A 14,824-nucleotide genomic window follows, 5' to 3' on the forward strand; every position below is an offset into this window, starting at 1 on the left:
CAACCATGCCACGTTCAAAGTCACTTAAATCCCCTTTTTCCTTATTCTTATTCCCAGTTTGAACTTCAGAAAGTCGTCTTCACCACATCTAGATGCCTAAATGCATTGAGTTGCTGCCATGTGATTGGCTGATTAGCGATTTGTGTTACCAAGCAATTGAACAGGTGTATCTAATAAAGTGGCCTGGGAGTGTATAATAAACGCCTATTAATGCATCTCTGCATGTACATCCTGAAATATATTTTTTCTTGAATGTAATCAACATATGTATCTGAATTTGACTTGGTATCAGCCTCTAGAAATCTCTCACACAGCAGAGCTTAGACTGGGAGGGGAAGAAGCAAGACATTGAGCCTATATACTGTACATATGCTGACAAGGAGCATGCTGATAGGATGAGAGAGCAGTGTGACAGAGATGAACTCAGTCTGTTGTTTCTCACTCTCCACTCATAGGCTGGGGGGGGGGGGGGGGGGACAAGACCTGTAAACACTACCTAAAGCAGATCTTTTACCTCCTTTCTCTAAAATTCACATCGGCATGCATTTCTTGCTGATATAAACTAACACTGTAAGATGAAATGTATGACATTGACTGCGGCGTGTGCTGTAAGCAATTACACTCATTTGCTTGTAAAAAAAAAACAAAAAAAACTTCCCCCTGAGAGCTCACGAGACAATAGGGGAAGGGATTTCTTTGTATTTCAAAAGATGCATACGATGATGTATGGCGCATGCACAAGATAAGACGCATGAGGTCATGCGCATGCGCAGTAGGACAGAATTCAACTGGAAGATTTTCAAAATGGTGGGAGTGGGGACCAGGCAGATTGGAGGCTGAATGAAAACTGTTAAAATTATAGGAAAGTCATATGGACATAGGTAAGTATACTTACTTACCCCCCCCCTTTGTATTAGTGGTTTATAGAGGAGGAAGGGGGGTCCTTCTTAACTGCAGCAAGGATACATTTTATCCCCGCCCCACCAGACAGGACTGTGCTGTGTGGCAGAGCAATGTTAAAAATGTTAATCTCATTGGTGGATGGACAGCAATACCATATTCTTTGCCATGTAAAACATCTCCAATACATGTATAAGTCAGGTGACTCTAGTGCCGGATTACCAAATGCAGTGCCTTGACAAAGTATTCATACCCCTTGACATTTCCACATTTTGTCAAATTACAACCAAAAACAATAAATGTATATAATTGGGATTTTATTAGACGTGCAATTCGTTTAGTTCCAAATTAATTTTTTAACAAATTTTGACAAATTCGTTAATTCAGAAAATTTCCGAATTTTTCAATTTTCAAAATTTCCGAAATTCGAAATTGCATAAGTTTAAAAATTCTAAAATTTGGAAATTTGAAAATCCAAGAATAATGCCACGTACACACGATCGAACTTTCTGGCATACTTGGTCCGGCACACTTTCCGACGGACTTTGCCCGCCAGGTGCGCCGGACTTTAAAACAGATGGACTTGCCCACACACGACCGGACTTTCCGGCGGGTTAAATCCGCCCGTGTTTCCGACGGACTTTCGCCAGAGTTACGGCGGACTTTCAGAATGAACGGACTTGTCCACAAGTCCCTGGGCATGCTGGGAATGTGACGTTTTAGGGGGCATGGTCAACATCACCCGGTGACCACGCCCCCTAAAACGTCACAGTCCCAGCATGCCCAGGGACTGTGACATCATAAGGGGGCGGGGTCTCCGCCTATATAAGTCACAACGGAGCGCTCAGAGAGCAGTCCAGCCGGAGAGAGCATCGTGTCAACATCTAGAGAAGAGAAGAGAAGAGGGAAGAAGACAAGAAGCCCAGAAGTCTGGACCTCCGCTGGCAAAAGAGCGGCCTGAAGACAGCGGAGGAGCCGGCCGAAGAACTGGAACACCGGGAGAAGAGGCCGGAGAGAGCGGAGAAGAACCAACCGGACGCCGGGAGAAGAGGAACCGGAGGGCCCCCCGAAGCTGGAAGAAGACCCCCGAAGCCGGAAGAAGACCCCCCGAAGCTGGAGGAAGACCCCCCGGAGCTGTCTAATAATTTTTTTTTAATACCTGTGTAGTGTGTTTTATTATTGACATTTTTTCCCTAGGTGAATGGGTAGGGGTACCATGTACCCCATACTCATTCACATAGGGTTGGGGGCCGGGATCTGGGGCCCTCTTATTATAGGGGGCTCCCGGATTCCGATAAGCCCCCTGCTCGCAGACCCCGACAACCAACGGCCAGGGTTGTCGGGAAGAGGCCCTTGTCCTCATCAACATGGGGACAAGGTGCTTTGGGGGAGGGGGGGCCCCGCAGGGCCCCCCTCCCCCAAAGCACCCACCCCCCATGTTGAAGGCATGCGGCCTGGTACAGTTCAGGAGGGGGGGCGCTCGCTCGTCCCCACCCCCTTTCCTGACCGGCCGGGCTGCGTGCTCGGATTGGGGTCTGGTATGGTTTTTAGGGGGGACCCCACGCCGTTTTTTTGGCGTAGGGGCTTCCCTTTAAAATCCATACCAGACCTAAGGGCGCTCGCCGCAATAGGAAAATTTGTTTTTCCTATTGCAGCGAGCGCGAAATGCAATACCCTGCCCTTGCGTCGTATCTGGTCCGTTGGACCAGCATACAGACGAGCGGGCTTTCCGTCGGACCAGCACACAGACGAGCGGACTTTCCGCCACAAACTGAGTCCGACGGAAAGATTTAAAACATGTTTCAAATCTAGGTCCGGCGGGCTTTTGGGGAAAAGTCAGCCGAAGCCTACACACGATCGGATTGTCCGGCAGACTCTGGTCCGCCGGACCAAGTATGCCGGAAAGTCCGCTCATGTGTATGCGGCATTAGAATGAAAATCTGAAAATTCAAAAGAATGAAAATCTGAAAATTCAAAAATCGGAAATAATAACTAACTAATAATAAATATTAAATTATAGGTATTGGAATTTCCTTTCAAATTTGTCTGTTAGTGAACATAACAAATATGAATTTATCCGAAGTTACGAATTACCTGAAATAACGAATGCCGCATCTAAACGAATGTTCAAATAATAGTAAATAATGATAATGATAATAAAACCTTTTTATTATTATTATTTATTATTAATTTGTTCCATTCCATTTGTTTAGATGCGGCATTCGTTATTTCGGATAATTCGTAACTTCAGATAAATTTGTATTTGTTACGTTCACTAACAGCCAAATTTGAAAGGAAATTCCAATACCTATAATTTAATAGCTAGTTATTATTTCGAATTTTACAGATTTTCTTTCTTTTTTTTCAGATTTTCTGATTTTCAGATTTTTGAATTTCCGGAAATTCGAAAATTCGGAAATTCGAAATTGGGAAATTCGAAAATTCCGAAATTTCGAAAATTGAAAATTCGGAAATTGAAAATTCGTAAATTCGAAAATTTGGAAATTTGGAAGTTTGGAAATGCGGAAATTTGGAAATGCAGAAATGCGGAAATTTGGAAATGCGGAAATTTGAACATTCGGAAATTCGAAATTCAGAAATTCGGAAATTCGGAAATCCGAATTTTTGTTTTTCCGAATTTCTGAAAAAAGCAAAAAAAGAATGAAACGAAAACAAACACATTTTTTGTCAGTGCACGTCTAGATTTTATAGACCAACTCAAAATGGCACATAATTGTGAAGTGGAAGGAAAATGATAAATGGTTTTCAAATTTATTTACAAATAAATATGTGAAAAGTGTGGGGTACATTTGTATTCAGCCCCCCTGAGTCAATACTTTGTAGAACCACCTTTCACTGCAATTACAGCTGCAAGTCTTTTTGGGGATGTCTCTACCAGCTTTGCACATCTAGAGAATGAGATTTTTGCCCGTTCTTTGCAAAATAGTTCAAGCTCTGTCAGATTGGATGGAGAGCGTCTGTGAACAGCAATTTTCAAGTCTTGCCACAGATTCTCAATTGGATTTAGGTCTGGACTTTGACTGGGCCATTGTAACACATGAATATGCTTTGATCTAAACCATTCCATTGTAGCTCTGGCTGTATGTGTAGGGTCGTTGTCCTGCTGGAAGGTGAACCTCCGCCCCAGTCTCAGGTCTTTTGCAGACTCTAATGCAGCGTACACACGAGCAGACTTTCTGACCGGACTGGTCCGACGGACCGAATCCGGCGGACAGTCCGACCGTGTGTGGGCTGCATCGGACTTCTGACGGACCGTTCCGGTCGGAAATCCGATGGACTTTAGATTTGAAACCTGCTTTAAATCTTCACGTCTTAACTCCGCCGGACTCAGTTCCTAATGAAAAGCCCGTTTGTCTGTATGCTGGTCCGACGGACCAGATACGATGCAAGGGCAGGGTACTACATCTCGCACTCGCTGCAATATTAAAAACACATTTTCCTATTGCGGCGAGCGCGAGGCGACAATGTCTCTTAGGTCTGGTATGGATTTTCAGGGGAATCCCCTACACCGAAAAACCGGCGTGGGGTCCCCCCAAAATCCATACCAGACCCCTATCCCAGCACGCAGCCTGGCCGGTCAGGAAAGGGGTGGGGACAAACGAGCGCCCCCCCTCCTGAACCGTACCAGGCCGCATGTCCTCACCAGGGGGGGTGGGTGCTTTGGGGGAGGGGGGCGCCCTGCGGCCCCCCCACCCCAAAGCACCTTGTCCCCATGCTGATGAGGACAAGGGCCCCTTCCCAACAACCCTGGCTGTTGGTTGTCGGGGTCTGCGGCCGGGGGCTTATCAGAATCCGGGAGCCCCCTTTAATAAGGGGGCCCCCAGATGCCGGCCCCCCACCCTATGTGAATAAGTATGGGGTACATGGTACCCCTACCCATTCACCTAGGGAAAAAGTGTCAATAAAAAAAACACACTACACAGTTTTTTAAATTTATTAGATAGCTCCAGGGGTCTTCTTTCGACTTCGGGGGGTCTTCTTCTGACTTTGCCGCTCTCTCCGGCCTCTTCTCTCGGTGTCCGGTTCTTCTGCCGGCTCCTCCGATATCTTCTGCCGCTCTTTTGATAGCGGTGGCCCGGACTTCTGCATTGTCTACTTCCCTCTTCTCTTCTTCCAATGTTGACACGACGCTCTCTTCAGCTGTAATGCTCTCTGAGCGCTCCACTCTGACTTATATAGGCTGTGACCCCGCTCCCTTATAATGTCACAGTCCCTGGGCATGCTGGGACTGTGACGTTATAAGGGGGTATGCCCCCTTATAGCGTCACATAGCGCCATGAGCGGCGGACACCGGGAGAAGAGGCCGGAGAGCGGCAGAAGAACCGGACACCGAGAGAAGAGGCCGGAGAGAGCGGCAAAGTCAGGAGAAGACCCCCCGAAGTCGGAAGAAGACGGAGCTGTCTAATAAATTTAAAAAACTGTGTAGTGTGTTTTTTTTATTGACACTTTTTCCCTAGGTGAATGGGTAGGGGTACTGTGTACCCCATACTCATTCACATAGGGTGGCGGGCTGGGATCTGGGGGCCCCCTTATTAAAGGGGGCTCCCGGATTCCGATATGCCCCCCGCCCGCAGACCCCGACAACCAATGGCCAGGGTTGTCGGGAAGAGGCCCTTGTCCTCATCAACATGGGGACAAAGTGCTTTGGGGTAGGGGGGCCGCAGGGTGCCCCCTTCCCCCAAAGCACCCAACCCCCCATGTTGATGGCATGTGGCCTGGTATGTTCAGGAGGGGGGCGCTCGCTCGTGCTCACCCCCTTTCCTGACCGGCCGGGCTGCGTGCTCGGATAGGGGTCTGTCATGGATTTTGGGGGGGACCCCCGCCGGTTTTTCAGCGTAGGGGGTTCCCCTGAAAATCCATACCAGACCTAAGGGCCTGGTATACCCCATGACTGGGCTAGCAAGGTGTCAATCTCGCCGATAAAAGCGGCGAGATTGACTTCCTTTTCTAGTCCCGTCGTACCCGGATCACGTTCAAAATGAATGGACTTATTCGTGTGTTGGCAAGTCCGTTAATTCACAAAGTCCATCGTAACTCCGTCGGGAAGACCGGAGGGCATAGTCTGCCGGAAAGTCCGGTCGTGTGTAGGCAAGTCTGTCCGTAGTCTGGTCGTGTGTAGGCAAGTCCGTTCGTGAAAAAAAGTCCGGCGGAAGTCTGTCAAAAGTCCGTCGGAAAGTCCGTCGGACCAGTCCGGTCGGAAAGTCCGCCCGTGTGTACGCACATTACAGGTTTTCTTATAAGATTGCCCAGTATTTGGCTCCAACCTTCTTCCCATCAACTCTGACTAGCTTCACTCTGAAAAGCATCCCCACAACATGATGCTTCCACCATGTTTCACGGTGGGGGTGGTGTGTTCAGGGTGATGTGCAGTGTTAGTTTTCCACCACACATAGCGTTTTGCTTTTAGGCCAAAAAGTTAAATTTTGGTTTCATCTGACCAGAGCACCTTCTTCCACATGTTTGCTGTGTCCCCCACATGGCTTCTCGCAAACTCTCGCAAATGGGACTTCTTATGGCTTTCTTTCAACAATGGCTTTCTTCTTGCCACTGTTCCATAAAGGTCAGATTTGTGGAGTGTATGACTAATATTTGCCCTGTGGACAGATTCTCCCACCTGAGCTGTGGATCTCTGCAGCTCCTCCAGAGTTATCATGGGCCTCTTGGCTGCTTCTCTGATTAATGCTCTCCTTGCCCGGCCTGTCAGTTTAGGTGGACGGCCATGTCTTGGTAGGTTTGCAGTTGTGCCATACTGTTTCCATTTTCGGATGATGGATTGAACAGTGCTCCGTGGGATGTCCAAAGTTTGGAAAAATATTTTTATAACCTAACCCTGCTTTAAACTTCTCCACAAATTTATGCCTGACCTGTCTGGTGTGCTCCTTGGCATTCATGATGCTGTTTCTCTAACAAACCTTTGAGGGCTTCACAGAACAGATGTATTTTATTGAAAACCATTTATCCTTTTCCTTCCACTTCACAATTATGTGCCACTTTGTGTTGGTCTATCACATAAAATCCCAAAAAAATACATTTTCATTTTTGGTTGTAACATGATAAAATGTGGAAAATTCCAAAGGGGTATGAATACTTTTTCAAGGCAATGTAGGCAAAGTAGGCACCAGCCTTTGGGCCCCACATCGTTTAAGGGCCCCGCAAAAACAGATGAAAATAATATTGATTTGATCATGAAATAAAATTACAATGAAGCTTCCCTAAATTGTTTACAAAAGACTCAAAGAAATGAAAACTTTCCATTAAAGACTCTATAGAGCAAATACTGTATTGATGTAATGTAGCCAATAACAATTTAAAGTACCATATTTATCGGCGTATAACACGCACTTTTTTCCCCTTAAAATCAGGGGAAACTCGTGTGTGCGTGTTATACGCTGATCCCTCGCCGATTGTGAGCCTTTTGGCGGCTCTCGGCAGCTTTCGGCCATTCTCGGCCACTCTCGGCAGTTCTCGGCGGCTTTCAGGCCCTTTCGGCCATTCTCGGCGGCTCTCGCAGTCCCGCGTGTGCCGCCGAAAGCCGAGTGCGTCCGAAAGCCATCGAGAACGGCCGAGAGCCACCGAGAATGGCTGAAAGCCGCCGAAAGCCGCCGAGACTAGCCGAAAGCCGCCGAGAGAGCTGCCGAGAGCAGCTGAGAAAGGCGGCGCCATTTTTAAATGCCAGATGTACTGCAAACGACACAGGGCAGGGCTGGAATGGGCTGCAGACTACTGATGGACACTGACAAGGCTGCAATGGGGGACAATGCTGCAATGGGGGACAAGGCTGCAATGGGGGACAAGGCTGCAATGGGGGACAATGCTGCAATGTGGGACAAGGTTGCAATGGGAGCCAAGGCTGCAATGGGGGACAAGGCTGCAATGGGGGACAATGCTACAGATGGACACTGACAAGGCTGCAATGAGGGACAATGCTACAGATGGACACTGATGAGGCTGCATTGATGGACATTTAAATGTAAGTTTTTTTCCTTAAACTTCCCTCCTAAAAGTTTTTTCCTTAAAATTCCCTCCTAAACTTGGGGTGCGTGCTATACGCCGGCGCGTGTTATACGCCGATAAATACGGTACATAAACCATCAACATCAGGGTCACATTACAGTTTGTCTCTTTAAAAGCTCATCTTCTTTCAGCTGTCAGTTTGTAATAAATTGTGGTGCAATTTATGTATGTGTAATGTACAGTAGTGAAGGGAAATTGCATATTAAATATTTCCTTGATAATACTGTAGCTCACTAATGCATTTTAGGCCTCCAAATCTTGGTTAAGGAGGCCATATAAGAACAAAAGCATGGCTTTACCTTATACCAAATGAATGTTATTGTTAACTGACCAAGTCCTTGAGGGGTCATATTGCAAAGGGAGTTGTCTATTCCTTATACACAAGTCTAAATACCACAGCCCAAACTGATGTTAGTCTTGTCTTCAGAGCTTGAAAATATGCATGCGTCTGTGGTCACCTGCCTGACATGCCAATTTAAGTGGAGAGACTCGTGCTGGAAACAGCATCTTTAGTTAGGTATTCTTGTCATATTTTTGTAGCATCCTCTACATTAGGTAGGTGCTAGAATGAGATTTTTGAGAGAGCAGGTAAATTTGGGCAGGCCTAGCTAGGCCTGTTTGCTTTGATCTTTGTAGGCTGAGAGTGGCTCAAAGTAGGCTGGTGACTCACAGATAGCATCATCTTTCGGTTATCTTCCTTCTGCTTCTAGAAGGAAGGTGGGGAAGAAGGGTGGAGCTGTCTGGGGTGTTCCAAGGAGCCCTGACCAATCCCCAATCTGGATTGGTAGGGGGCAGGCCTCTTTAAATACTTAGAGTCAGCCCAGCTGGGGAGGAGTTGTCGGGTGGAAGAAATGGGGGTGACCTTGGGCCTGGAGCTCGGGGGTGTCCTGACCAGGAGCTGGAGAGGACAGTGGAGTGTACTGCGGGAGTGTACTGAGGGATACACCAAGTGTTGGTGAGTGACACACAGCCAGGAAACCTGGGGAGGCATGCCAGAGCGGATTGGGAGGATGCAATCTGAGAAGGATGTAGAGCCAGTGAGGACTGGGGTGTCATGGGCAGTGGAGACAGGCAGCTGCAGCCAGGGGGGCTGGCAGGGCCTGAAGAGGGCTGAATAGGATCAATAGTCCACCTAGGGCAGCTAGAACCAAAACTTTACATTCTTTGTTGCTACACCAGAGGGGCCCGTGGTCCCTGCTTGCAAAGGGCTGTTGTTAAGGCCTGGCTGAAGCCAGTGTCAGGCCTAACCATGTGCTAGTTGTGCTGGAGGAAGAGGGAAGAATAGTCTGCAGCAAGAGTTGTGCTGGAGGAAGAGGAGAGTTTATCATTTTGTCCCAAGCTATGCAAATCATTCTGGGCATCCCATGAATTCTTTAAACCCATCCAAGTTACAATCCCTCAATAACAACACAAAACATAGCTAATGGACTGTTCATTGTCTTGGAGTGTCTGGAAGTGAATGCCGGGCTGGGCAAGGTGACAGGTGGGCCACATCACTTGGCAGCCCCTATGGGGGTACCGCTACATTTTCTTTATCTTTATCTGTCATTATCTTTAATAAATTTTATGCTTTGAAGTATTTGTGTAATTTCTCTTTGCACATATGGAACACAACCACAAAAAAAGTGACAAGCCAAGTAACGATGGCCATCTCCATCTACCAGCTGTTGTGCACACTACTTAGTTTAAAGTTATCCCACCAGAGCTTGCACATGAGAAACCTCCAGAAACCTGCGAGGGCCCCAAGGTTTCGACTGCCTGTTTTTTTTTTAATTCCATAGTTCTTGTCAGAAAGCTTATGTACTGTAGGTGTTAGTTCCTCAGTTTACATAGCTAAAGGTAAGTTGTGGAATGCTTTTAAACGTTGCATGTTGCTATAGTCCAATTTAGATTCATGGTTGTCAGTCCTGTATATTCATTGTTCTGCCCCTCTCTTCATCTTTATTTTTTTATTTATTTGAGCCAGGTCTCTCGGACCGAGAAAAAATGCCTACAGTTTAATGTTCACCAGTACTTCTGGTTCGAACACCTACAGCCTGCATCTGTCACTATATACGACTATTACACTCCAGGTAAGAATCGTTATCTTTCTTGGCTTCAACAGGCACTTATATTTAGCTGCCCTGAACTTGTGACTTGGTATACACCACTAAAGCCGCATACAAACCAGCAGAATGTCTGACAGAAAAAATCCGGAAGCTTTTCATCGTCTATTCCGATCATGTGTAGGCCTCATTGGACTTTTTTTTTGAAAATTCTGACGGACCTAGAAATGGAACATGTTTTAAATATTTCCAACAGACCCAATGCCTATCGTGAAAACCAATCGTCTGTATGCTGGTCCGACGGACCAAAAATGACGCATGCTCTGAAGCAAGTACGAGACGGAAGCTATTGGCTACTGGCTATTGAACTTCCTTTTTCTAGTCCCCTCGTAAGTGTTGTACGTCACCGCGTTCTGGACGGTCGGACTTTAGTCGGACTTTGGGTTGACCATGTGTAGGCAAGACCGCTTGAATGGAATTCCGTCGGAGTTCCGTCGGAGAAACCTTTGGTGTTTATTCCGACGGCTAAACCAGTCGTGTGTACTTGGCATAAGAGTCTGCGGGAGCAACATAAATTGGGTAAGAGACTGTGTGTGAACCACTGGAAGTTGGCAAGTTTTATTTATTCTTTATTCTTTTAACCCCTTCAAAAATGTGGGCTTGAGCATGGCAGATGTAGGGTGGAGGAGAGCTTATCTTGTAGGGGGAAGGGGAACATAATATTCATTGTAACAGGATCTCTAATATTTTCTAATCTTCCTCTAGAGAGTTGTGTACTTTAACCCACAGCTAGGTCTTCAGAGGAATTTAGTATATTAGTCAGTCCAGGAACTCTATGTAAATTGTGTAAATTGTGTGTTTAGGATGATATTTTCTCTTTGTAGACAACAGATGCACTAAGTTCTATCACATGAAGGAGGATAACAAAGATCTGAACAAAGTCTGTAAAGAAGATATTTGTCGCTGTACTGAAGGCAAGTCTTAACCGTTTGCCAATTTTTTTTCTGCTTGGAATCCTAAACCAATATTAGCATAGAGAAAAACAAATCATCTGCTGGTTTCATAACTATACATACTCAAGGATATCTTTTATTCAAGGGTCTTCCAACCAGTCTGGTGGTGATGTCATGGGTCTTTCCTCTGCTCTTGCGGTAACAGTGTGCTCTGATAATTAATATCTAATATTCTGGTCTTTGATCTTTGGTCTTTGGTGATTTTCCCTTCAAAGAAGTGAATCCATGGTTGAACCCTGTTCTGGCCATAGGCTGCTACTTTTCAGTAGCTTGTATCAGGCATAGGTATGTGGAGGTGGGAAGCACATTAGGATCCAGCTGTGCAGTAAGGGAAAAAAAGACCTCAGAGCTGGCTAGCAAAAACCAGCTTACACCGCTGACCCAAAGTAATGTTCCCCGTGCTATATGCTGTCCTAGTTGGACCATGCTTCAGGTACAGGGGGCGGCAATGCATTTTTGAGGGAGCTTACACTTTGTCAAGCATCCTAATCTTATCTTTTTATTGCATGTTTATGTTATTTTGTATTGGAATGTTTTTAATATTTTTCAGCTGATGATTATTACTCTACCCACCTGTGTGTGAGGAGGGGTATTTTATTCACTGTAGACTATTTGCAGTCATCTATGGCTAAGGCCTTTTTGTGGGCTGGAAAGCATCAGCTAATAAACACATTCACATTGCAAGACTGATATCTGTGTGCCAGACTCTGCTCTACTATGACTGCCTGGGCTCAAAGGAAGACAGTTGAATGATGCAGGTTGTCATTTAACCCAAAAGATGAAGGACATCTTGTGGTGGAATGCAATTACTGCAGGGGGAAGTTTTCAGATTGAAATTGAGTATTATAATGGTGCTATCAGCAATTATATGTAGGAGACCAAGCAGGGGTTCCCAACAAAAAGCTGCAGGTGGAAGATCCATTTAAAAACAGTCGCAGCTGGTGCTCCATTTTTTGGGGGGGGACAAACAAACCACCCACCAACAACCCCCTCTTTGGGTCGGTCAATTTGTTAGTAAATACACCCCACCCCCCATCGCTTGCCGTCCGCCCACCAGCCCCGCACTTACCCCATATAGGTGGCGGGCAGCTTCGACGGCTTCCCCTGCAACTCCTCCTCCTTGGCAGGTTCCTCCTCTTTGGCAGCTTCCTCCTTGGCCGCCAATACAGTCGCTTCTCTTCTCGGCCGATAGAGTCTTAAGACCTGCTTCCTGATTGGCCGGGAGGAGAATCAGGAAGACAATAGCGAATATTAATTTGCTATTGTCACACAACTGGGTGGGCTCAGGGCACAGTGCTCACCCTTTTTTGAAGCCAATTAGAGCCTCAGGCTCTAATCATGTGCTTAAAAAAAAAAAAAAAAAAACCTATTGAAATCCATGCGTCCGGCGCCCTGCATGTAGATTTGGGGCCAGGTGCATGGATAAGTCGGGCCGCACCCATGCGCCCCTAGTAGAGCTGCTGTCACTGATTGAAAGCAATGGGAGCACAGCTAATGGCAGCTTCTCACATGTAATCACTCAAGCAGCATCTACCTGAACTGATTCAGCCCTGAATACTGTGTCCTGTGCTGATCATTTGAAGCTAATTGCTCCATGAGCTGTTACATGATTATCTGCGGAAGTTGTCAGCCTCCTATTGATTTTATTGGACCTTCCTCTTGCAGCATCACCAGGAACCAGGAACCCCTGCTTTTCAAGCATGAATGGGGCCTTATTGGGTGATGTATTTATTAATTATTCTGCCTGGTGTTCTCATTTTTTACCCATGTCAAGGGGCGAGTGTCCTGTAACCTCTGCAGAAGCAGACTGTAATCAAAGATGGTGAACCCAGCAATTGTTGCTGTATAGGTGACTCTTGATGTTTTATACACATTTAGTAAACTGTATTCTATTACTTTCTTTTAGGAAACTGTTACTTTGAACATCAAATAGATGACAACAATCCTGACTTCCTGTACAACAAGATATGTGAAGAAAGTGTGGCCTATGGTGAGATACTGGATAATGATAGTCATGTGACAAACCAATCGCATGAATGCTACTTTTTGCACTTTGGTTTTGAAATTTCTGTGCCTAAAGGTGATCATTCATGTCACAAGCTAAAAGTCAGACCATTGAAGTACAGTATCTGGCCAGACTGAATGCAACACCATACAAGGATAATGGTCCATTGAAAGTACCACATCCATATAGTAATATTTTAGGTTAGAACAGTGAAAAAGGGTAGGATTTTAATGTAGCAGATTACAACATAGGTATGTCAAAATCTATAGAATTTGTTATAGGTATCATAATAAAATATGTTTAACCACTTCAATACAGTTTTCTTTTGGTGGTATTTAATCACCACTGAGTTTTTAAATTTTTTGCTAAATAAATTAAAAAAGACCAACAATTTTGAAAAAAAAAATGTTTTTCTTTGTTTCCGCGATACAATTTTGCAAATAAGTAATTTTTCACCTTCACTGATGAGGCAGCTCTGATAGGCACTGATGAGACGCCACTGAAGGACACTGATGGGTACTAATGAGGAGGCACTAATATGCAGCACTGATGGGCACTGATACGCGGCACCGATATGCAGCACTGATGGGCATTGATAGGCGGCACCGATATGCAGCACTGATGGGCGGCACTGATATGCAGCACTGATGGGCACTGATAAGCGTCACTGATATGCAGCAGTAATGGCCACTGATAGGGGGCACCGATGAGCACTGATGGGCAGCCTTTATGGGCACTGATAGGCGGCAATGATGGATACTGATAGGCTGCACTAATGGGCGGTTCTGATAGGCGGCACTGATGAGGAGGCACCTACAGGCATCACTGATTGGCACTGGTTGGAAATACTGATGGGCACTGATTGGCATCACTGGTGGGCACTGGCAGGCATCCCTGATGGAGCTGCACGTCATAGGCTCTTTACCGTGATTGGTGTTCAAGCGACACACCCCACCACCGATCGTCGCGCTGCGCACCCCCAGGGGCACGCACAAGTGGCTTGTTCTAAAGGACGTCATATGATGTCCAGTCAGAACGTGAAAGTCACCGCTGGCCATCATTTTGCTATAGGCCAGGCGGGAAGTGGTTAAAAATGAATGGTTCACATCATAGTTTTACATTATTAGGTCTCAGTATTTGTCATTACCCCTGGCCCATACCTACCCGCATTCAATATATCTGTATCACTTGTGATCATTGTTCATATAAATGGCTCAAAATTGTCACCACTATTTATTACTATTCTGCTGGACAGGTAATGGGTTGGAGTGTATTCTATACCTATTTCTCGTAACAGAATTCTGCTTTTTTAGGAGAAGTATTTCAAAAGTTAACATAAGGCCTTGTTCACTTGAGCATACTGCAGCTTACACCGTGTTTCCCCCCAAGGGCATGCACAGGTGTTTTGTGCATTCCCGTGCAGGCAGTCCCATTCAGGTCAATTGGGACGCAATGGCTGCACAGACATAATTGCTGCTCCCAATCTGACAGGTGTGAAGGTGTGTACGCACACTGTCTGTGTTTGGGTCATACCCCAAGAATAGACATGTTTGTGGACTGCGCCAACTAGTTTAAATAAATTTGTGTACCACCACTATGTGTTAGTTACCATAGACTTTATACATATTAAATTATCCTAACAGTGCGCTATGTGAAAAACTATATTTCTATGTCAAACACTAAGGATTGTGCCCTTCAAAAGACGCTCATGTGCCCAAATGATAAACATATAAAAAAATGCGCGTCCTAAACCGTAAGGTTCAGACCCACATGCAATATCCAACTGAACATATGTAAAAACAATAAAAATATAAAAATATATAAAT

At 45.7% G+C, this 14,824-nt stretch overlaps 1 protein-coding gene across 1 annotated transcript in view; it reads left to right on the forward strand.

The window, feature by feature from the left end:
• Window positions 1-14,824, forward strand: part of LOC141134076 (complement C3-like) — a 77,476-nt gene that overhangs the window by 39,702 nt on the left and 22,950 nt on the right. The window contains exons 7-9 of the mRNA XM_073623662.1: window positions 9,902-10,007; window positions 10,865-10,954; window positions 12,900-12,983. Of these exons, the coding sequence (XP_073479763.1) occupies window positions 9,902-10,007; window positions 10,865-10,954; window positions 12,900-12,983 (280 nt within the window). The remainder of the gene's footprint in view (window positions 1-9,901; window positions 10,008-10,864; window positions 10,955-12,899; window positions 12,984-14,824) is intronic.

This window comes from Aquarana catesbeiana, linkage group LG03 (genome assembly GCF_042186555.1).
Source record: "Aquarana catesbeiana isolate 2022-GZ linkage group LG03, ASM4218655v1, whole genome shotgun sequence".
NCBI classification, from domain to species: Eukaryota; Metazoa; Chordata; class Amphibia; order Anura; family Ranidae; genus Aquarana; species Aquarana catesbeiana.